At 46.9% G+C, this 24,844-nt stretch overlaps 1 protein-coding gene and 1 long non-coding RNA gene across 2 annotated transcripts in view; one reads left to right on the plus strand and one right to left on the minus strand.

The window, feature by feature from the left end:
* Positions 1-336: 336 nt before the first annotated feature.
* Positions 337-22,521, plus strand: LOC309353656. The gene is made up of 2 exons (XR_014161981.1): positions 337-1,815; positions 22,081-22,521. It is a non-coding gene; the product is annotated as an uncharacterized lncRNA (long non-coding RNA).
* Positions 6,966-24,844, minus strand: part of NOD1 (nucleotide binding oligomerization domain containing 1) — a 35,312-nt gene continuing 17,433 nt past the window's right edge. Inside the window, exons 7-12 of the mRNA XM_081883100.1 lie at positions 24,340-24,459; positions 23,394-23,477; positions 18,019-18,102; positions 12,726-12,809; positions 10,728-10,811; positions 6,966-7,208 (exon numbers count right to left, since the gene is read on the minus strand). Coding sequence (XP_081739226.1) covers positions 7,136-7,208; positions 10,728-10,811; positions 12,726-12,809; positions 18,019-18,102; positions 23,394-23,477; positions 24,340-24,459 — 529 coding nt within the window. The 3' untranslated portion in view covers positions 6,966-7,135. The remainder of the gene's footprint in view (positions 7,209-10,727; positions 10,812-12,725; positions 12,810-18,018; positions 18,103-23,393; positions 23,478-24,339; positions 24,460-24,844) is intronic.

Below are 24,844 nucleotides of genomic sequence, written 5' to 3' on the forward strand. Positions count from 1 at the left end.
TAGATCCTTCTTCCCTTGCTTCTTCCCGACTAGATTTTCTTTCACCCCTTCTTACCTGGCAGGAAGGGCAAAGCCATTTAGGGATCTGCCTCAGGTGGCAAAATGTCTTGGGCGGGCCCTGGCAGTGAATGCTTTTACAGTCATACCTTGGAAGCCGAACGCCTTGTGAGTCAAACGTTTTGGCTCCCAAACGGCGCAAACCCGGAAGTGACTGTTTGCGAACACTCCTTGGAAGCCAAACGTCTGACGTGGCTTCCAATTGGCTGCAGGAATCTCCTGCAGCCAATCGGAAGCCTCACCTTGGTTGCCAAATGTTTTGGAAGTCAAACGGATTCTGTTCGGCTTCCAAGGTATGACTGTATTTTTAATTGTAGCATTTTGCTTCTTTGTTGCTTGCCTCCCTGGGCTATTTGGGGACGAAGAGTGAGATAGAAACATAACTGCTAGTAGTGATATTTGCGTCCAGATTCCTTACTCGCCATCCCTAGTTTAGCGGTAAACTCCAAAGACGTCTCCCATTTTGACGATGTTGCTTCAAAGCTCCGCCGCTTTGGAGAAGCATTTTGAGAGCTGGCTTATGCTGTTGTGCATTTGCTGCCCACTTCAGCCCACACAATCTGGAACCAAAACAGCAGCAGCTAAACCCGCCAGCAAGTTCCTTTGAACGACGCCATCAACCTTGGGTTCGATCCGACGCATTGTCTGGCACGGCTAGAAACCGAAGCCAAACCGGTCAGCTTCCCCTTAAAGTCCTTAAAGGTGAATTTATAAACAGAGTCCCTTACCTCCGTGGAAAGTGCTTTTCAGCAAATTACCAGTCCCTGTGACGTACCGGTCTATTTTAACTTGGAACGTAAACCTATTTTTATTTCCAGAGACCTGAATTCTGGCGAACAAGGTCCCATTGTAGGCTGCCAAGCTCCATTCATTGGAAAAGGTCTATTCCCCCCGTGTTGTTGTGCCAAGATGCCAGGCTCTTTGAGACGATTAAAGGGGTCCAGCTGTATTTTCCAAGAAGCACAGTTTAGACGGAGCTGGTGAAATTACCACAGAATTCTTAAATAGATCGCTCAAGTTCTCCACTCCCCAATGACCTGGGAGGGCTTAGTGTTCTTCTTTAAAAAGCTAAAGCACTATTTTAACTCCAGATCGATTTAGCTCTTATCTAGACCAGGTTTTGACATAGTTGGGCTCTGGCTGAATTCATCAAGCACACAGAACATGTGGACATGCAAGATAACAAAAGCATTCTTGGAAATGATGTATAATGAGTTGAAAAAAATGTTTAAACTAACTTTTGTGGAAAAATCAGTTGTTTTTGGGGGGAATTTTAGATGCAGAGATACCAAAAGAGCAGAAACGATTGTCCATGTATGCGATGACAGCAGCACAGATACTAATCGCCCAGAAACGAATGACTGATGAAGATGATGGACTACGCCGAAATGGAGAAAACGACCGGGAAAATCAGAAACCAGGAAGATAGAAGCTTTAATAAAGAATGGGAAAAATTTACAATTTACTTAAGAGAACACTGTAAACAGCTAAAAACTTGGGCAGGATTTGAGTAGCACTTTTAATGTATTAAAAACTAAGGAGGAAATTGATTATTTTAAGAAAATAGAGAAAATATATGATGCAGTAGAAATAGAGAAAATATATGATGTATGGCCAAAGTTTGCAGTGATGGCAGGAGCAACCCAGCAATAGCTGGGGGGGGGGGTCAAATGACTCCCCCCTACCTTTAACCTCTCTAATTTGCTGACACTGAATTGAAAAGGAATGCTTTCTTCTGTAACCAGGATGACAAAGAATGTAAGTCTTGTATATACATAAAATAAGGGATAGAGGTAGAACCTCCTTTGTGTTCTTGCAAATATACCGTATTTTTCCATGTATAAGACGTCCCCCATGTATAGCACTATCCGTGTATAAGACGAGCCCCAATTTTAAACCTAATTTTTTGGTTAAAAACCCCCTAGTCTTATATACGGAAAAATACAGTAATCAAATTTGAATCCTGTGGCAGCAGCTATTTATCCCCTATTCCCCCCCTTCTAGTGAATTAGCTCTTATCTGCGCAGTTACCCAGAAGTCAGTACTGCTGTTGTGTACAAGGCCCCTTTAATTACAGAACAAAGGCACAGATTGTTCACACCATAAAGCACTATGATGCCACGTGAAACCATCATGGCTGCCCCCAAAGAATTCTGGGAGCTGTAGTTTAGGGGTGCTGGAAGGTGTTAGGAGACCTCACAGAGCTACAGTGGCCAGAGTCCTTTAACCATCTATCCCTCTTCACAAGGGACTCTGGGAGGGGAATCGGGGTCTCCTAAGAACTCTCGGCACCCTTAGCAAACTCCAGTTCCCAGAATTCTTTGGGGGAAGCCATGACGGTTTAAAGCGGCATCGTAGTGCTTTGAATGCAGAGTATGACTGTGACTCAAGATTGGTGCAGGCCGATAGGTGTTGCTTGGCATTGTGGTCATGAATAGAGGTGAGGCAAGAAATGCAGCTGTGAGAGAAAGTGAAGAGGAAACTTGGAGGAACGGACTGTTAGAATTCCTGCTCCATGATTGCAGTCATGGGATTGTTGTCTATCACACAATGGTATATGTTTTGACTCCACAGAGTGGGAAGTGATGGAGACAGGATGTTTCTGTTACTGTGTTCCGTGAAGTGGGACTATTGTCCTTTGTTCTTTTTCTCTTTGCGGTCTGATGCTAGAGAGAGAGGGAGCCATGTTGCAGTGCTCTCTGTGTGTTCATATGTAAATAAAGTAGATTAGCCAAAATGCTGAGTTGCTGAGGTCAGTTATGCAAGCTACGAAGACTCTGCGGATCCCTAAGTGTGCCGATGTCGGTTGGCATCGGTCGCTGTGATGTTCGGGCTGAAGAAACCTTTCGAAGCTCCCAAATGAACAACCAGGAGGGAGGGAACATGCCAGTCGGGCATGTGTCTCTGCCAGGATCCTACTCGAGTGTAGGCCGGAGTTTGGCAAAGATGTTTGCGCCTAGCATTCCAGGTCAGTGGATTTCCCACCCCACCCATTGCCCACTTAGTCACATTCAATCCCCTGGTTGATGGTTACTTGTCTGGGTTAAGCTGGTCTGTAGCTGGTATGGCTGTAACTATGTGGATGGCAACTGTGTGACATCACAGTGCAAAACTGTTGGCATCATAGTACAAAAAAAAAAAAAGACCAAGGGAAGAGGCTACAGAAGGGCAGTGCTGCATTCATTTTTCACACCTGAATTTTGCCATTTGAAAGAGAATAAGCCAACGGCACTGGCTTATTCTGCGGACTGCAAGCTGAATACTATAGGATGCCTATTACGTAGAATGTGAATGTTAAAGGCACCCATTTATCCTCTTGTCAGGATGCTGTTAGCGGATCCTGGCCGGTTGTGCGGGAAAGTAACATAAGACGCACTTTTTCTCTCCTAAAAAGTAAGGGGAAATGTGTGTGCGTCTTATGGAGCGAATGTAGGCGGGAGGCTCTGCTCAGCGCTCCCTTTAAAGAGCCGCGTGGAGCGTGTGTGTGGCTCTTGGGGGCTTTTCCCCGAGGAGGGAGAAGGGCAGCCTGTGAGTCCCTTCTCCCTCCTCGGGGAAAAGCCCCCAAGAGCCGCACACACGCTCCGCGCGCTCTTTAAAGGGAGCGCAGCTCTTGCGGGCTTTTCTCCGAGGGAGAAGGGCAGCCCGTCACTGATGGGCTGCTCTTCTCCCACCTCAAGGAAAAGACTGCAAGCGCCGCACACACACTCCACACGGCTTGTGAAAGGGAGTGCTGAGCAGAGACTGGGATGCATACAGGCTCTGCTCAGCGCTCCCTTTAAATATTTTTTTTCTTGCATTCCCCCTCTAAAAACTAGGTGTGTCTTATGGTCAGGTGCGTATTATGGAACGAAAAATACAGTATAAAGACAAGGGAAAGTTTCTTATCGTCCTTTTTTATTTCAATCTCTACAGAGGGAGGCTATAAAACCCAGCCTCTCGGATAAGGGTGTTGTCCCAAGTGACTCTCCACCCCCCATTTCCTCACTCATCATCCTCATCACCTCCTTTACGGGTGATGCTATGTGCCCTATGTCTTTGCTCTCCTACTTTTAAGGCTCGCTGGGTTCTGGGAGATGGCGGGTCTGGAACGCTTCTTAATGACGTTGAGTGTTGTTCTGGCTCTCCCATGATTTTCCAGCTTTCCCCCTCATCTGCCTCTGAGCTGCGACCTCCCTCAAACCCATTGCAAATCTAAATTGTCTTCCTCTTTCTCCTCCCTGGAAGGTCAGGATGAGGAGGCGGTCTCCACCATTTCACCTCTGTCCAATCTCAAACGCCTCTGCATAAACTCAGTTGCTCTTTTGCTTGGCCCCCAAAGGGATGGCTGCACTACTTTTAATACGACCAAGGACCCGGCTTGCTTCTAAACCGACCTGTTTGCTGAGCATTCGCCCCGATTTGTTTGCACAAAGTCTGCAAGGAGGTGATATGACTGTCACTGTTTGTGCAGCCTTGATCCTGATTTGCTGGCACCATGTTTGCAGGACATCATCTGTTTCGTTCTGATCTGTTTGCAAGTGGAACACAGACGAAGGCAAATACCACCCCCCCATTCCCAAAGCTGCCTTCCAGGTCTTTTGGACTACAGTTCCCATCAGCCCCAGCGAGCTCACCTGGAGAGCACTGTGGCGTTTGCCTCCTAGGATGGGTCATAAGGAAAGGGTTAAAATAGGTGTGATGTGATTGGCCAGTGAGAATGCAAGGGGGGAATAAAAGTTAGAGTGGGAGGTTTTGAAAGTCAGTTGGGTTGAGGTTTGGGAGTTGGGAGTTGAGGTTTGGGAGTTGAAGAAGGAAGAGGGAGGTTTAGGTGTGGGTTGGTAGAGTTGTATTGTGAGAGAGTGAGAGGAATTGTTAGGTGGAGTCAGATAGATACCGTATTTTTGCTCCATAAGACTCACTTTTCCTCTCCTAAAAAGTAAGGGGAAATGTGTGTACGTCTTATGGAGCGAATGCAGGCTGTGCAGCTATCCCAGAAGCCAGAACAGCAAGAGGGATCGCTGCTTTCGCTGTGCAGTGATCCCTCTTGTTGTTCTGGCTTTGGGATTCAAAATATTTTTTTTCTTGTTTTCCTACTCCAAAAACTAGGTGCGTCTTATGGTCTGGTGCGTCTTATAGAGCGAAAAATACGGTAGTTGGAATAATCAACTTGGGGTTGTTAGGAACTAAGAATAAGAAACTGCCAAGTAAAATTAACTGTAACCATAAGCTTGTTTCTGCATTTAAAAATAAACTTGATTATTTGTTTATGTTAACAACTGACTGGACTCCGTGTGTCCCCTTGAGATACGGGGTGGTGGCAGCGGAAAAAGCAATCGCAGTGGCGGCACAGGGTCAATGGACTGTCAAACGTCCGGGGGCCCTGTGTGTGATCGCCACAAGCACCACCTTGGAAAAGGCTGGGACTAAGGCACTAATGCAAAGCCTTTATCTCCTGTTTCCTGCTGAACGAGACTATGGAGGTGGCAAGGTAAAAAGGTAAAGGTAAAGGACCCCTGGACGGTTAAGCCCAGTCAAAGGCGACTATGGGGTTGTGGCGCTCATCTCGCTTTCAGGCCAAGGGAGCTGGCGTTTGTCCCCAGTCAGCTTTCCGGGTCATGTGGCCAGCAGGACTAATCTGCTTCTGGTGCGATGGAACACTGTGACAGAAACCAGAGTGCACGGAAACACTTTTACCTTCCCGTCATTGTGGTACCTATTTATCTACTTGCACTGGCGTGCTTTTGAACTGCTAGGTTGGCAGGAGCTGGGACAGAGCAACGGGAGCTCAGACCATTGAGGGGATTCGAACCATCGACCTTCCGATCAGCAAGCCCAAGAGGCTCCGTGGTTTAGACCACAGCACCACCTGCACCCCAGGAGTTAGCAAGCAATGACAGGCACACACAGCCCTTGCTCGCTAGAGGTTTGTTGGCATGGCGTGAGGGGTTTCTGCCAGCCAAAGTGGAGCTTCCGCTTAGCCCTATAGCATGGTGTTTGTCTCCTTTCTCTCCCACTTCCCTGTCCCTCTGCCGTTTGGACTCTCAACCCCTTCGGCCAAAGATCACGAACAGATCACATGCGAGTCAAGGCTGATGAAGCCTCAAGAAAACCCTGTCATTGCAGATAGAGCAGAAATGAACTGAAAATAGAATAATCGAAAATAGAACCAAAGAACTGTAGAGTTGGAAGGGACCAAGAGGGTCATCAGGTCCAACCCCCGGCAATGAACATGGGGCTCAAAGACATGACCTTGAGGTTAAGAGTCTCATCCTTTACTGAGCGAGCTATCCCAGACTTGGATGAATGATATTCACTTGCTCAACTGCCAGGTGAGATTGCTCTTAGCTTGTGAATGTCCTACATACTTTGTTTTTAACCACATCGGTTCATAAATCTCTCTCTCTCTCTCTCTCTCTCTCTCTCTCACACACACACACAAACACACACACACACACAGAATTTTTAGCATCTAGGTAAAGGTAAAGGGACCCCTGACCATTACTCTGGGGTTGCGGCGCTCATCTCGCTTTATTGGCCAAGGGAGCCGGCATACAGCTTCCGGGTCATGTGGCCAGCATGACTAAGCCGCTTCTGGCGAACCAGAGCAGCGCACGGAAACGCCGTTTACCTTCCCACCAGAGCGGTACCTATTTATCTACTTGTGCTGGTGTGCTTTCGAACTGCTAGGTTGGCAGGAGCAGGGACCAAGCAACGGGAGCTCACCCCGTTGCGGGGATTCGAACCGCTGACCTTCTGACCGGCAAGTCCTAGGCTCTGTGGTTTAACCCACAGCACCACCCACGTCCCTTTTTTTAGTACGTACATAATAAAGTAACAACAAATGGTTGTGTCGGTTGATGCACGATTCCCCCTGTGAAGTAGGGTGCAAATGGTTAGTTTTTAAGGCAACAACTACCGTCAAGCCTCTGTTACAAGATGTAAAAACAGCACCAAGGAGATATTTTATTTTTTTAAAGCACAATGTAAGGCACATGTCTTCCAGCCTTGAGTCAACTGGGCATCACATTCGGGCTTCAGCCACCACTGTTCCAAAGGCCTGGCATCTTGACAGCCGTCCAACCCGATCTCTCCCCCCGTCTCAAAAGAAAACAAGCCTCCTTTCATCTTCAAACGTTTTTGCATCCTCTTGGCTTATTAGGTTTCCATTTAAGCTGTTGGAGGTGGAAAGAGGGAGGGAAAGAGAAATTAAAATAAGGCAGCTGTTTCTGCAGGTTCTCTCGCTCTCTTTCCTTTGGCGCTCTTCCTCTTGCCTGTTTGTTTTGGGACGAACAGCACAAGGTAGTCCTGGTTTCTGACGAGGACGTGAAATTTCCACCTAGAGAAATTCATCTCTTGGGAATGCTTAGCCCGTAGTAAGGTAAAGGTAAAGGGGCCCCTGACCCTTAGGTGCAGTCGTGACCAACTCTGGGGTTGGGGCACTCATCTCGCTTTATTGGCCGAAGGAGCCAGCGTACAGCTTCCGGGTCATGTGGCCAGCATGACTAAGCCGCTTTTGGCGAACCAGAGCAGCAAATGGAAACGCCGTTTACCTTCCTGCCGGAGCGGTACCTATTTCTCTACTTGCACTTTGACGTGCCTTCGAACTGCTAGGTTGGCAGGAGCAGGGACTGAGCAACGGGAGCTCACCCCAACACGGGGATTCGAACCGCCGACCTTCTGATCAGCAAGTCCTAGGCTCTGTGGTTTAACCCACAGCGCCACCCGCATCCCCTTAGCCCGTAGTAGGCAATACTAAAACATATTGAAATTCACACACGGCCCTTTAGATCACAAGATATAAGCTAAGGCTCTCTTCTTTCTGCTGGAAGAAGTTCACCTAGTTGATGTGTTCTGGGCTCAACAGAACAGGGCAGATATTGAAGCACAACTATCTGCAAGAATGCCTTCTTCCACATCTATCAGGGCTTGTGCTCTGAGGTCAGAAGGTGAGACCCTCCTGGTGGTCCTTTCTCAGGATGAGGCCTGGGAAATGCCCTCTTCAGTAGTGGCTCCTTTAAGACATAGAACTCCCTCCCTCCTAAAATGCCCCAGGCCCCATCTCTGTACAGTTTTAGGTGGCTAGTTAAGACCAGTGTTTGAAACTCCCCTTGTCCTAGGCGTATTTTGCAACAGGGAATTTCATCAGCACAAGGAGCTTCTGACCTCTGGGTGCAATACTACGCCTAAGATTTTGGGTTAAAACTGAAAGAGTGGGAGGAAAGGGGGACCTTTTTCTGCCTCCCCACTTCCAGCTACTCTCTGAAGACTGGAGAAGAGACCCTCTTAAGAATATTAGGGGGGTGGGCAGGGGAAGGACTAGAACATGTGAAAAACCAACATAATATTTTAGCTGCAGTTCATTCATTTTCATATTCTTGTTATAAAATAGCGTGCCTAGACATTCTGTTGTTGTGCCCATAACCTCGGTTTAAGGTGCCATTTACCTCCCAGCTTTCATATCTCGGTTTCTAACACTGGTTAAGGCGCATCCAGAGAGACTTGACTGATGCGGCAATTAGTAATGGCTCTTTAGTGATCTGCCACCTGCTTTCAAATATTGTGTGATTTTAAACGGCCCTGGGGCTTGTGTAAAGGCAGTACAGTCGTATCTCAGAAGCCGAACGGAATCCGTTCTGGATGTCCGTTTGACTTCCAAAGCATTCGGAAACCAAGACGAAGCTTCCGATTGGCTGCAAGAAGCTCCTGCAGCCAATCGGAAGCTGCGGAACCCGTGTCGGAAGTTTGGGTTCCAAAGAACGTTCGCAAACCGGAACACTCATTTTGCATTGTTCCGGAGCCAAAACGCAAGGCGTTCGACTTCCGAGGTACGACTGTATATTAAACTAACGAAATGTACTTCATTTCTGAAATGGCTACAGAGACAATCACAGAATTGTACAGTTGAAAAGGACCGTGAGGACCGTCAAGTCCAACCCCTGCAAGTGCAGGCATCTTTTTGCCCAGTGTGGGGTTCGAACTCACAACCCTGAGGTTAAGAGAGGAGTATCTCCTGCACTGAAACGAACGGGGCCTGTGTAAGTCCTATGGCACCGGCTCATAAACCAAGAGGCAAAATTGACAAACGCTGATTCTGAGCCAGCTAAAATGTTAAGTGTCACTGGGCGTTGGGCCTGAATAACCTGGTCCACAGGTTTCTATGGGACTTGGTTACAACTACTGCTAGCCACATTGAGAGACTCATGATTTAAATGCTAATTAAAGATGTGGCAGTTAAGGTCTAGCCAGCTGGTGGCCCACGACGGCATGCAGGGCTCCCAACACGATTCTTCCTGATCTCTGCTATTCCTCCCTTAGTTAGACTGCGCATACAGGGCAGGTTTAAAGGTAAAGGGACCCCTGACCATTAGGTCCAGTCGTGGCCGACTCTGGGGTTGCGGCGCTCATCTCGCTTTACTGGCCAAGGGAGCCAGCGTACAGCTTCCGGGTCATGTGGCCAGCATGACTAAGCTGCTTCTGGTGAACCAGAGCAGCGCACTGAAACGCCGTTTACCTTCCCGCCAGAGTGGTACCTATTTATCTACTTTGACGTGTTTTCGAACTGCTAGGTTGGCAGGAGCAGGGACTGAGCAATGGGAGCTCACCCCGTCACGGGGATTCGAACCGCTGACCTTCTGATCAGCAAGTCCTAGGCTCTGTGGTTAACCCAGTGCCACCCATGTCCCCCACAGAGCAGGATTACTTGCTCCCAACTATCCGAATGATACAGACTCCTGATTTGCGTTTGAAGGATCCCCATGTTCAGAAGTCAAGGTGGCTGTGGCGGGAACAGCGGCCCAACTCAGCTTCACAATCTCCCTTGGCACCTTTGCCCTCTTGGCACCAGAAACAGGTGGAATGGATTTGGGCGCACATTCCATCTCCAAAGCACAAAAATGGCCAAGACGCAAGGCGTTTGCCACTGTCTCGTGTGCGAGAACATCCCACGCACGTTTTGTTGTACATCAACAACAGCATGTGGCTCTCTGGATGTTAGGCCCCAGCTCTCATCGCCATTGGCCATGCTGATGAGAATTGAAGCCCCAATGGCATCTTAGGGGCCACAGGCTCCCCGTCTAACTAGGCAAGATCCTGCACATGGGTCAAAGGTGTTAAAATATACATTTGTAAAGAAACCAGAGACCTTTCTTTTAGGAATTACAGGGATGGAATTAGAAGAAAAGACTGTAAACCTTTCAATATGCAGCCACAGCAGCAAGAATTCTACTGGCCCAGAAATGGAAACAAGAGGAGATACCGACAATAGAAGAATGGAGACTGAACCTGACTGACTATACAGAATTGGACAGATTAACCGGGAAAATTAGATATCTTCAAGACCAAAAGTTCATTGAGGACTGGGGGAAATTTGTTGAATATCTGAAAAGAACATGTGATGTGCAAACAACACTGGTGGGATTTCAAGAAGCACTGTGAAAGCAGAGATATATTGTTAAAAACAAATAGGAGTGGGAGGGAGGTTTAATGGCAATATAAACAGAGGAATGCGTAAACTGAGATGTAATTATGGATGATTGTCAGAGAAGCCGAAGGAAGTCTAAAAAGAATCAAATTTGTGAAAAGTTGGAAAATAATAAAAAATATTTTTAAAAAAAGATCCTGCACATGGGTCTAAGCAGGCAGTTGGAGTGTGACTGCCACACTTTGGAAAGCTACACAGCCGTCATTCTTACCAGATCTCTTTAATGGCCGTATTGTGCTTGAGAGCATCAGCCAGGCACTTGGCACCTCTGCTGGTAATCTGATTCTGGATAAGCCTAGAAGAGAAAGAGAAAAAGAAAGAAGAACACTCAGCGCCGGAGAAAACACTCTCTGTTTGCGCCCAGTCCACAGCGTCCTGCCTGTCACGCACTTGGCTTGGGCACGGTGCGTCTGAAGCGGAAAATCAACACTCCTTTTTGCTGAACAAGGCTGGGGTCTTGCCAGGAACTGGTGCTTTCTGATTTCCATCTGGATGGCTGGCCTGCATGGCATCAGACAATCCCCCCATAGAAGCTCAGCCAAGAGGCTCCAAGCCTCTTCAGTCTAAAGTGCACGGGCGTCTTTCAGGGTTACTGAGCCTAATTGTATAATTGACCACACAGCTGCTCTCTGATCACAGGAGAGCAGCTGTCTGGGGATTATTCATGACGGATCCAAAGCCACGGCCGGGGAAAGCAATTCACTGGCCACTTTGGGCTGGCACCGCAAGAGAGGAGGCAGGAAGAGACTGGCTCAGCGGGGCCAACCATCAAAAATATGTAAAGTCACCTTGGAGTTCGATCTCTCCTGTTTTCCTTTGCCCAGAACACTGCAATTTATTTTTAATTTTTTTTAAAAAAAGCTTCAAAACATTTATTTCTTTAGCATTAGTCACTCGAGGGTAATTTGTTATGGAAAAACACAACACACAGACAAAAGGAAATGTCAGCGTTACTGACAATGGGGTAGATCCCTAAATAAACGAAAACCAAGCATTACATTTTGCTGGTGCTTTGATGGTGGTGATTAAACTAAACACTGTGTACACGGGACATCTGTGTCCAGGGCAGCTGTCTACCAGCTCCATCTGCTACGCCGGCTGAGACCCTACCTGCCCGCAGACTGTCTCGCCAGAATGGTGCATGCTCTAGTTATCTCCTGCTTGGATTACTGCAATGCGCTCTACGTGGGGCTACCATTGAAGGTGACCCGGAAACTGCAACTATACTGTTTTTGAGGGACAGGAGGCGGGCAGGTGTGGAGGACTCCCCGGTCCTGAATGGGGTAACTGTGCCCCTGAAGGACCAGGTGTGCAGCCTGGGAGTCATTTTGGACTCACAGCTCTCCATGGAGGCACAGGTCAATTCTGTGTCCAGGGCAGCTGTCCCTATCTGCCCATGGACTGTCTCGCCAGAGTGATGCATGCTCTAGTTATCTCTCGCTTGGACTACTGCAATGCGCTCTATGTGGGGCTACCTTTGAAGGTGACCCAGAAACTACAACTGAACCAGAATGCAGCAGCTGGACTGGTGACTGGGAGCGGCCGCCAAGACTACATAACACCACTCTTGAAAGATCTACATTGGCTTCCAGTACATTTCCGAGCACAATTCAATGTGTTGGTGCTGACCTTTAAAGCCCTAAACGGCCTCGGTCCTGTATACCTGAAGGAGTGTCTCCACCCCCATCGTTCTCCCCAGACACTGAGGTCCAGCGCAGAGGGCCTTCTGGTGGTTCCCTCCTTGTGAGAAGTGAGGTTACATGGAACCAGGCAAAGGGTCTTCTCGGTGGTGGCGGCCACCCAGTGGAACGCCCTCCCATCAAATGTCAAGAAGGTAAAGAACCACACAACTTTTAGAAGACATCTGAAGGCAGCCCTCTATTGGGAAGTTTTTAACGTTTTGACGCTTTGCCACATTTTTATAAGTGTCATCTGCATAGGAATCCTTCAAAAGTTCAACTGATTCCTCTCCTACTCCCTGGTTCAGCAACTCCTCCCGGGAATTGTGAAGAATGAGGCACTCGAACTTTAGATCAGCATGAATCTGATGCCGTGATGCAAATTAAGGGCTTCCGGTGACCTTTCTGTCAAAAGGAGCCCAAAGCTCAGGGTTGGGTCCTTGTGTAGAAAATGTACAGTGACTGAAATGTGACTCGTAGCCTGAGGCAGTGACTCAAGAGTCCCTTCTCCGCGAGCCAAGACAACTCACCATAGATGACCCAATCGCTTGTTGACCTTTACCATTTCGGCAAAGCATTCAGCTGCTTCGTCATCCAGCTCATTCTTTGTTAGCCTGGCGAGAGAAACGAACAGGATTTTTCTTTTATTTTTTTCTTTTATTTTTTTCTTTTATTTTTATATATATATATATACTTTTCAAGTGTATATATCTAACTAATTTTACAATCATTTTGAAATTTCAAAACTTGACTTCCTTCCCCCCTTTCTGCAGTTCCTTAAAATTATTTTTAATATCTTCTGCATATCCAAATTAACTGAATGTGCTCATTTATTCATCTTCTTTAAATATATACTCTTATGAAACTGCAAGTTATTAGAATTATCCTGCCAGTGTTTTTATCTCTTTGAAATTTATCTGTAAATTTTCCATAAACCATTGCTATTCTTTCATAAAAAGTTTGTTATCTTGATTTCTTATTCTTCTGGTAGGTTTTGCCATTTCTGCACATTCCATAAGTTTTTGTATCAAGTCTTCCTTTGATAGAACTGCTGCTTCTTTCCATTTTGGGGCAAGTAACATTCTGGCCACTGTAGTCGCATACAGGACTATGTTTCTATATACAGTGGTACCTTGGGATACATACGCTTCAAGTTACATACGCTTCAGGTTACAGACTCCGCTAACCCAGAAATAGTGCTTCAGGTTAAGAACTTTGCTTCAGGATGAGAACAGAAATCATGCTCCGGCAGCGCAGCGGCAGCTGGAGGCCCCATTAACTCAAGTGGTGCTTCAGGTTAAGAACAGTTTCAGGTTAAGAACGGACCTCCAAAGTTCTTAACCTGAAGCACTATTACTGGGTTAGCGGAGCCTGTAACCTGAAGCGCATGTAACCTGAAGCATATGTAACCCGAGGTACCACTGTATGCCAAAATGGCAAAACTGACTGGAAAGCTCAGGAACCAAGAAGACCAAAACTTTTAACAAAGAATGGGAAACATTTATAACTTATCTGGGAGACCACTCTAAGCAGATGAAAACATTAGCAGGATTGCAGTAGCACCTGTAATGTAGCAAGTACTATGGAGACAATGGAGTGACATAAAATATGGATTACTGAATAATATGCAGTTGAAAATATTGACATTAGGAGGAGGAGGAAGTCCAGAGATTCAGAGGAATCTCTAAATATGGATATGTACTTTGTATTGTTATAATCTTATACTTGTCAAGCCAAATAAAAATTATTTAAATAAAAATAATTTATCCACATGTCTCAGGGCAGATAAAAATCACAATATTAAAACCGCAAAAAACATAATAAAAAAACAAGAATAACCCCAAAATCCCCTCCCCGACATATTTTAAAAGGGCATTGCATGTCAATCACCCAAAGGCCTGGTTAAAGAGAAATGTTTTTTGCCTGGCGTCCTAAAGGCGTATAATGAAGGCACCAATCGAATCTCCCTGGGAAATGAAGAAATGAGCTCTCTAACAATAGGCAGTGAGTACTGACAGAAATGAAGACAGAGGAGCCGCTGAGAAACAAGGTGCGGTTGTGATGTATGATGTAGCTCAGGGGTGGCTGAAGCACTTGATTTGCATGCAAAAGGTCCTGGGTTCAAATCCCAGCATCTCCAGTTGGGCTGGGAGAAGTCCATGCCTGAAACCCTGCAGAGATGCTGTCAGTCAGTATAGGTAATACTGAACAGGATGGACTTTGATTCACAGTTCAAGCCATCAACAGCGTTGCGGCCTGCCGTCTTGCATCAGATCCCGGGCACCACTTGGGACACGATCCAAAGTTGCCTCCCTTTACCGTCAACGCCGGGACTGGCTGTTCCAAAAGCACAATAATTTATTGTCCCCAGAAACGCAGTGGTTGTGATCAGCCAGGCTTTGTGAGAACGATGGTGGAACAAAAGAGGGCTTGGCTTTCCAGTGCGTCAGGTGGAGTGTTTAATGTCCCTGCTTCAAAACCGGTTCAAAGGCGCAGGAGGGAGAATGTCTGGGGCACAAATGAGTCGCAAGATATTCTTTACGATAATTACGGGGTGTCTTACAGGTGTGCCACAAAAGGCCGTGCGAACGCACCTGGCTAATGCTAGATCGCTCGCTGCTTGCTGATGTTTATTGTCATCTGTGCTGGGATTTATTTTACATGAAGAGTGGAATAACAAATAAAAAAGAAGCGCTACAAAAGCTCCATTGGTCTGCCCTGTATGTTAACGCAATGGGATGAAGACTCATCTACCTGGATAACTTGGTTTGGGAGGAGGAAATGTCTCTTGCTCTCCACTGAAGATCCCTCTTTCCTCCAGGGATCTGTAATTTAGGGTTCAAAAATCTAGCTATACACCCCTCCAGCACTATTTCTCTCTAGCCTTCCACCCCTTTCCACATTTACTGTATTTTTCGCTCCATAGGATGCACTCGACCATAGGACACACCTAGTTTTAGAGGGGGGAGAACAAGAAAAAAAAATTCTCCCCCTCTCTGCGCAGTGCTCCTTCAGCGAAGCGGCATGAGAAACGGAGCCCCTTCCATTTCTCCTCCCGCTTCGCTGAAGGGGCGCTGAGCAGAGAGGGAAAACTGTACAGCGCCTCTCCAGTGAAGCGAAGCCAGGAGAGCAAGAGGGATCAGTGCGCACCGACCCATCTCGCTCTCCAGGCTTCAGAGAAAGCAAAGCGAAGCCTCCGGAGCGCGGTGGGAGTGCTCCCACTGCGCTTCGGAGGCTTCGCGTTGCTGTTGCTGAAGCCATGGAGCCTGCATTTGCTCCATAAGACGTACACACATTTCCCCTTAATTTTTGGAGGGGGAAAAGTGTGTCTTATAGAGTGGAAAAATGCGATAAATCTCTCACCGTACGCTCCCGAGTTCATTTTGGATTCATTTAATCATCAGGTTTAGTCAACTTAATCAGCTGCTTTTAATACCGGGGATACTTAAAAGTGTTTACTTTTTAAAAACTCGCTGCTTCTCCCTGGGGTTGGATATGGTCTCAGCTCTGATGCTGTTTCTTGCTAGCTCAGACATCCTTGGGCTGCTAGAACAACCCCGCAGGGTCTTATCAGCAGAAGGCAGAAGCGACAGCAAAGACGTTCAGAAGCCAATGGCTGCCGCTGCGGAACTACTCTTAAGGAGGACGTGGAACCAAGAATTGAAACCATGTGAATGTGGAGGTTGTGTGGTGAATTATTCTCCCAAAACTACTCGGAACACACTGAAATGCTAGGAAAACCATGGTGGGTTAAAAACCACACACACACACACACACACACACACACACACACACACACAGAGTACCTCAGGGCCACAGTACCTCAAGGACTGCCTCTTTCCATATGAACCTACCTGGACCCTGAGATCATCTTCTGAAGCCCTTCTTCGTGTGCCTCCTCCTCAAGAGGTCTGGAGGGTGCCAACACGAGAACAGGGCCTTCTCTGCAGTGGCTCCCCATCTGTGGAATGCTCTCCCCAGGGAAGTTTGCCTGGCACCTTCATTATACACCTTTAGGCGCCAGGCAAAAACGTTCCTTTTTAACCAGGTCTTTGGTTGATCTGATGAGATTTCACCCCTCCCATATCCAAGAATCTGCTGATGTTCTCTGCTGATTCTCCAGAGGGGAGGGGGCGGTTTCTGCTATCTACTTATTCCGCTCCAGCCTCACATCAAAGAGAGAGAGACTGAGTGTTAGAGAGAGATCGTGTGTATAGATAAGGTTGCTGCTAAGAGCAGCTGCAGACACTCAGTGCAGTTCAGCATTTTCGCTTAGACCTCATTTAGCTCTGTACATAGTTGTGTATTATAGTTGTAGATAGAATAAAAGAAGATATTCTACAGAGCTGCTCTCCGAGTCGTTTATACTCTGCTATACTCTGCTGTGCAACGACTGTCTTCTTGTGGAAGTGAATCCGGTGCTCACAACTCTAAGCTGTGAGTCCACAGTACTTTGACCAGTTCCTGTCCAGAAGGTGGTCTCTGGAAGTGCTACCCAGCTCGCCTAGCCCAGTTGGGGTTGAAGTGGATGAGTCCAGTTGGTGGCACTGGCTCAAGGGCGATGCTGACATCCTATGCCCTTTTAAAATGTATTTTTTGGGGGGGGGGCTAGTGGGTTGTTGTTTTCATTTTCATTATGTACAGTGGAACCTCGGTTGCCAAATGCTTCAGAAGTCAAACGTTTTGGCTTTCGAACACATTACCTGGAAGCGAATGCTTCCATTTCTGAACACGCCTCAGAAGTCAAACAGCTTCTGAGGCGCGTTTCTCCATTTTTTCAATGGATTTTGCTGACCAGCAATTGCACCTCGGTTGTCGAATTTTTCGGAAGTTGAATGGCCTTCCAGAACGGATTACATTCGACAGCCGAGGTTCCACTGTATTTTGTGGTTTTATATCTTGATTTTATTCTGTGAGTTGCCCCGAGACCTCCGGGTATAGGGCGGTATATAAATTCAATCAATCAATCAATCAATCATATTTGGTCAGATTCTGAGGCCCTTGAGAGCTCAGCAACATGGCATTGGGAGGAGATACTGGCTTTTCTAATTCACAAGTACAAAGCTGTTAGATCACCACCACTTCCTGGCCGGGGCACATTAGCTTGGCTGTCTTGCTGCGAAAAAACACATCCCTTCCAAGAGGACCCATGGCTCACGCTACAAAGAAAAGGGAGGTGATTTCTGAATGCAAAACTCAACCTATCCGGCTGCAGCAGAGGGAGACAGGGGAAACAGGGCCGCTGTTTCCGTTCCAGCTGGTCATCGTAAGAGCTACGTCATAACTCGGGGGTGGAGAACATGTGGTCCTCTGGGTGTCGTTCGACTCCGACACCCAACAGCCCCCTGTCGGCGTGGCCAGTGATAAAGAGGAGTTGCCCCCAACCACGTCTGGAGCGCCACCTTGTGTTTCAGCCTAGATGTAACTTTCTAAGGGTTTGCTTGTTTTCCTCTTCCCTCCTCAAACCTCTTTCCTTTTGCGTCGTCTTTTCGATTGTCAGCCTGGAGGGGAGGGGCCGCTACTGGTCTCACGTGATAGGGTAAAAATGCCCCAAACAAAATCCGAAGAGTTTCCTGCTGTGGTTTATTTGTTCTCCTCACATTTTTGGCCTTGGCCTCTTCTGCGCTCAAAGTGATCCTTCCAGTTCCCTCATGTACCTCGCACAGAAATCTGCCACTCCAACCTAGGCCTAGTCGGGAATCTGGTACGGACTGTGAGAGGTGCACCCGCCACGTAAAATCCACGTCCCCTCTCCTTGTAAGGAGAGGTGAGCCCCGCGAAGCTGCCCCCCTTCCCAGAATCTGACAACAAGCGGATCCTTACCAAAATATATTCACGGTGCTGTTGTGCTTCATGGCTTCTGCGATGCTTTTCCCCCCTTCGGTGGTGATGCCGTTAAACGCAAGACTGCGAAGCAAAAGACAGGAGGGGAGATATTTAAAAGATGCACATGCACACGAACACAAAACAGTGGCAAATGTTTTCTTTCGACAACCTCGCATTTGGACGAGGCTTTGCAGGACCAGACAGTACACAAACGACGATTCACTTGGACGTGCCACAGATAAGAATGCATAGGACCTTCTTCATTCTGTTACATACAGTGGTGTCATAAGGGGAGGACATTGGGGGCAAGGACCCTCTCAGCACTCCCCCCAACCATAGCCTATGTCAGACCCACCAAGTGCCCTTATTTTCCAGGGACAGTCGCCCCAGTCTCTGATTTGATCCTGGAATGTCCCGCTTTACCTTAGGACATCCCTATTTTCATTGGAGAAATGTTGGAGGGTATGGAGTTATCCGCCCCCCCCCCCGAGCCATCTGAAGGCAGCCCTGTACAGTGGTACCTCGGGTTAAGTACTTAATTTGTTCCGGAGGTCCGTTCTTAACCTGAAACTGTTCTTAATCTGAGGTACCACTTTAGCTAATGGGGCCTCCCGCTGCCGCTGCCGCCGCCGCTGCACGATTTCTGTTATCATCCTGAGGTAAAGTTCTTAACCCGAGGTACTATTTCTGGGTTAGCGGAGTCTGTAACTTGAAGCGTAAGTAAACCGAGGTGCCACTGTATAGGGAAGGTTTTTTAAAAATGCTTTTAATGTTCATTATGTTTTTGTGTATGTTGGAAACCGCCCAGAGTTGCTGGGGCAACCCACTCAGATGGGCGGGGTATAAATAGTAAAATTAATAATAATAATAATAATAATAATAATAATAATAATAATAATTTATTAATTTGAATAGGATGTCCCTATTTTCATTGGATGGGACGCAGGTGGCGCTGTGGGCCACCTGCCCCTATTTTCATTGGATGGGACGCAGGTGGCGCTGTGGGTTAAAGCCTCAGCGCCTAGGACTTGCCGATTGAAAGGTCGGCGGTTCGAATCCCTGCGGCGGGGTGCGCTCCCGCTGCTCGGTCCCAGCGCCTGCCAACCTAGCAGTTCGAAAGCACCTCCGGGTGCAAGTAGATAAATAGGGACCGCTTACCAGCGGGAAGGTAAACGGCGTTTCCGTGTGCGGCTCTGGCTCGCCAGAGCAGCGATGTCACGCTGGCCACGTGACCCGGAAGTGTCTCCGGACAGCGCTGGCCCCTGGCCTCTTAAGTGAGATGGGCGCACAACCCCAGAGTCTGGCAAGACTGGCCCGTACGGGCAGGGGTACCTTTACCTTTACCTTTATTTTCATTGGAGAAATGTTGGAGGCTATGCATTTTGAAATCAATGAGAAACCACTTGGAGATTAGCAGTAAGGAAAATGCAGAGAAGGTGAAGAAGAAGAAGAGAACAAACAAACACAGTCACACAAAAACCACATTTGCAATGCCTAGATATCTGCCCCAAAGACTTCCTTCCTGAAATTAAGCATTAACGGTCACATAACTAGAGAACGTTTCCATGCTGCCCGACACCCTTGCTCTGCCAACGGAGAAAATGTTTGCAGGCAAGAAAAGCCCCACCCCGCGATAATTGGGCCCAGAAATTCTTCCGAGTAAAATTTGAACCGTTTTGAGTGACAACTCCTAGATAATGAAGCCGATTAGAAAAGCTGTTCATTTTGGTCAGGATCCAAAAAGCAGAGCAGCTATTTCCACACGTCTCAGAGCAGCCCCCCCCCCCCCCGCCCCGGCTCTTAGATTTCTCACAATTTTTTCCCTTGCACCTGTATCTGGTGAGTGGGTATTTCAACAGCCGTTTGTGCCGTGGCACGAAGGGCTGCTGCTGTTCAAAGTGTGGAGAGGGAGGGAAAATAATTTTGGGCCAAAGCAAGCCTTGGGGAGCTCTTTGCATGCCAATCTCCCTGGCTTTCTCTTCTCCTGCCTCTCCTCTTCACATGTAGATCCGTCGATGTTATTCCCAGAGGTATCAACACAGGCAAAAAACTTCCACTTTAACAACAACAACAACAATTTATTATTTGTACCCCGCCCATCTGGCTGGGTTTCCCCAGCCACTCTGGGCGGCTTCCACAGAGACCAAAAATACACTAAAATGTCACACATTAAAAACTTCCCTGAAGTTTCCCTGCCTTAAGATGTCTTCTGAATGTCAGGTAGCTGTTTATCGCTTTGACCTCTGATGGGAGGGCGTTCCACAGGGAGGGTGCCACTACCGAGAAGGCCCTCTGCCTGGTTCCCTGTAACTTGGCCTCTCGCAGTGAGGGAACCGCCAGAAGGCCCTCGGTGCTGGACCTCAGTGTCGGGTTGAACGATTGGGGGTGGAGACGCTCCTTCAGATATACTGGACCGAGGCCGTTTAGGGCACCAAAACTTTGAATTGTGCTCGGAAACGTACTGGGAGCCAATGTAGGTCTTTCAAGAGCGGTGTTATGTGGTCTCGGCAGCCGCCCCCAGTCACCAGTCTAGCTGCCGCATTCTGGATTAGTTGTAGTTTCTGGGTCACCTTCAAAGGTAGCCCCATGTAGAGCGCATTGCAGTAGTCCATTCTTCTTCTTCTTCTTCTTCTTCTTCTTCTTCTTCTTCTTCTTCTTCTTCTTCTTCTTCAGTAGCTCAAGGTGTCTTGATCATTCGAAGTGCCCCAAAACATGGAGCTTCATCTCTCTCACTCAAAGCCAGCAATTTGAACAGCTAGCACAGCCGTACTTTGGTTGCTGAACGCCTTGGAACTCGTACGTTTTGGCTCCCAAACGATCGGAAACCGGAAGTGAGTGTTCCGGTTTTCAAATGGTTTTCGGAAGCCGAACGTCCGGCGTGGCTTTTGACTGAGTGCATGAAGCTCCTGCAGCCAATCGGAAGCCGTGCCTTGGTTTTTGAGCCGTTTCGGGAGTTGAACGGACTCCCGGAGCGCATTCTGTCTGAGAACCAAGGTACGACCGCACCTCATCAGGGGGATAAATGATGCCTCATGGAGACAGCAAAATGGAAGGGTGGGAGGCATGTTGGGCTTGCAGTGGCAACCAAAAACTCGAGCTTGGAAACAGGAGAACCTGCATATACAAGAGAACAGATTCACCTGTGGGTTTCCTCCTCAAATGGGAGTCTTAAATGGAAGCAAGGAAGGAACTGAGGCTTGCAGAATCCGCGCGGAGTCTCCTAGTGAGACCAGTAAGCATTTTTGGTCTTTAGGGAGAAATGCCACATCAAGAAATGGCTTTTCACGCTTCTCCATTTCAAAATGGAGTTTGCCAGGTGGCATGGAGAGGCGTGCTGCTGTTTTACGACTCTTGAACCCGAGGCCACTCATGTAAGGTCCTGGCTCCGATGCAGGTGGAGTCCCTGAGCACAATCCTGCAAGGCCACTCTGCTCAAGCCTGTTTTGGAAGAAGACAGTGCTTCCTATCAGGTCCCTTAGGTGCAACCAAATGAAGTTTCTGGGGAGGTTTCACAAAGCAAGCTCAGAACTGGGATGCTGGCTAGGTCAGCTGCCCTCGCTGAGCCTCCAATGGCTGCTGCCTGTATAGACAAGCAATGAGCCAATCAGGTAAAGTGTTACTGCGGAGCGTGGACAACTGGAAAGGGCCTTTTTGGTGACAGCCCCCTAGTTATGGATTCCCTTCCAAAAGAGCTTAGATGAGCACCATTATCCCTGAGTTTCCTCAGGCAGGCAGTGAAAATGTTTTTATTCCATCTGGCTTCTAATTCAACGCTGGACATTTCAACTGCACAAAGCCTTGGATTTTAAGCTTTTGAAAACATTTTTATTCCACCTGGCTTCTAATTCAACGCTGGATGTTTTGATTGCGCAAAGCCTTAGATTTTAAGCTTTTGAAAACATTTTTATTCCAATTGGCTTCTAATTCAACATTGGACACTTCAACTGCGCAACGCCTTGGATTTTAAGCTTTCGCTGTGTATTTATTTATTCATCATCATCATCATCATCATCATCATCATCATCATCATCATCACCATCATTCATTCATTCCCTGCAGCTGCCTTCTCCTCAAAGAGATCAGAACCTTCCAACACCATTGCAAAGAAGGCAAGGCAGACAGGGATTTTTGACCAAAACTAGCCAGCAAGGATCACTGGCGAGTTCAACAGAGATTTCCAAACACAAAAGACTCAACGTTTTCTCTGGTTCTCAGCTGTTTCACACATTCAGCATGGGGAGACATGGGTCTGCCATAGTTTGCACTTCCAGAAAGAACTAGAAACAATTATGGCTTCCTTGTATGTTATTTTATTTTTGCATAAATCTGTGCTGTTGTTTTTTTCGTAGTCACACGTTTGTGTGCAGGTGGAGCACTCTCAAAAAAATTGCGCTGCAAGAAGCGGCCCTCTCTTCTCACCCAACTAAGCAGACTTTTGAGATTTTCACTTGATGAAGTCTGCCATCTTGTGGGAGAAGGAAAACGGCCATTCTCCTTAGCCTAGAATCGTCAGGGTTTGTTTGTTAGATGAAAGAAAAGTGATTGACAAGCTTTTTCTTTTTCCCTTAAGGAAAATTGTGTTTTAAAAGCGTCTCTCCAAATTCTGAGAAGCTGCCAACGTCAATTTTATTTTTTAATGCTTTTTACAGCCAAATATGGACTGACAATGCTGTTTTGGTACTGTAACGCCACCATTTAAGACATCAATCATCTTTGATTTTTTAAAAGGTCTTTGCTCTAAATTAGGCTCCCTGGTTCTCTGCCAAAAACCTATTGGTATTGCTTGACTACAACAGACTCTGAGGATGACTCAGTTGCTGCCCAAGACAGATCCTGACAACAACCGACTCCATTTACCTAGGCCTAGAGCAGGGGTCAGCAAACTTTTTCAGCAGGGGGCCGGTCCACTGTCCCTCAGACCTTGTGGGGGGCCAGACTATATTTTGAAGGGATAAAAATGAACAAATTCCTATGTCCCACAAATAACCCAGAGGTGCATTTTAAATAAAAGGGCACATTCTACTCATGTAAAAACACGCTGGACTGTCTGTGGGCCGGATTTAGAAGGTGATTGGGCCTTAGTTTGCCTACCCATGGTCTACAGCATCCCTGTGAGGCATTGTGGGAAATTCAAAGGATGGCCGGGTCCAATCACCTGAGGCAGTTATCAGTTGTGGACCCTGCCAGACGGGGCTCAGGCCCCAGCACCTATCCCAGGATGCTGGATGGTTGACTCCAGCCTCACCAGCCCCATTTAACAATCCTAAGGTGCCCCATTGTTCTGAAATGTGGGGTGCTTACTCTTCTGACATGAGGATAATCCTTCATGATATGGGTCTGAGCCGTCGTTCCCTGCTCAGATATGGTCTTACCTGACGTTTGTTATACTGGGGTGATTCTGCAGTGCTTCTGCAAAGGCTTTGGCGCCTTCGTCTCCAACCTGATTGCCCCACATCCTGTCACAAAGAAAGAGATGGGACATATTATTATTATTATTATTATTATTATTATTATTATTATTATTATTACTATTAACACCAGCGCTTTTTTCTTAATTTTTTTTTTTTAGGGATACTCTCGTTTTGACTCAAGAAACAAATCGCCATTTTATACTTCAAACTGGGGGAAATAAATACAGTGGTACCTCAGGTTACATACGCTTCAGGTTACAGACTCCGCTAACCCAGAAATAGTGCTTCAGATTAAGAACTTTGCTTCAGGATGAGAACAGAAATCGGGGTCCGGCAGCGCGGCAGCAGCAGGAGGCCCCATTAGCTAAAGTGGTGCTTCAGGTTAAGAACAGTTTCAGGTTAAGAACGGACCTCCGGAACGAATTAAGTACTTAACCTGAGGTACCACTGTACAGTAAATGGACAAAGATTCACAAAACGTTTAGGGGTATGTGTACCCCAGCGTCCCCCCCAGAAAATAAGCACTGTTTATTACTATTACTATTGTTCACCAGTAGGTCTCAGGACAGGTTAGCTAGGTCGCCCTTTTGTGTTTTTTTCTGTGTGTGTGTGTGGGGGGGGAACTTTTGGGTTGTTGTTTTTATTTTTATTGTGTATTTTGTGGTTTTATCTCTTGATTTTATTCTGTGAACTGCCCTGAGACCCCCGGGTATAGGGCGGTATATCAATTCAACAAATAATAAATAAATTAAATAAATAAAACTTGCATTAGCAATGGACAAAAAGAAAAAAAGAAAAAGAGCGCCCTCTGAATCATCAAACTGTCACTAAAGTGTCCAGGATCCTTTGTGGGGGAGGGGGGGAACCCCAATTATTAAAAACCATGAACAAAAGTGATCCAACTTACCCAATTTCATACATCGTTTTACTCTTCCGGATGGCATCAGCGAGACATTTCCCTCCCTCTGTGGTTATTCTGTTTGCTCCTATTCTGCAAAGAAATACCATGTGGGTAGGTTTTTGTTTTCTGATTTGCCAGAAATCAAGTCAACAATGCAATAGAATTCCTTCAGTGCCATTTTAGCTAGTGGTTTCTTTCTGCACTTCTAGAAAGAAAACCAGATTCACTTGTGTTTGATGTTTTGTAACCAGAATGTCTCTCATTGGAACAGCTATTAATGAATCGGTTCCAACGAAGGGATACTTCGCTGAATGCTTTACGAAACAACATAATAAGCGGATTAAAGAATTTTTGGTTGCCCAATTATCTGCCTTTGGGATCCTCATATTTAAATAACTGCATATTTTAAAACCTCCACAGGGCTAGAGATACTCTAAAGAAAATGTGAGTTAATTTAAGGTAAGACGGGAAACATGCAGGAGAAATGGTTTTGAGGAGATACGGAAGGTGT

The sequence above is a fragment of the Podarcis melisellensis genome (assembly GCF_964234715.1).
Source record: "Podarcis melisellensis genome assembly, chromosome: 12".
Lineage (NCBI taxonomy): Eukaryota > Metazoa > Chordata > Lepidosauria > Squamata > Lacertidae > Podarcis > Podarcis melisellensis.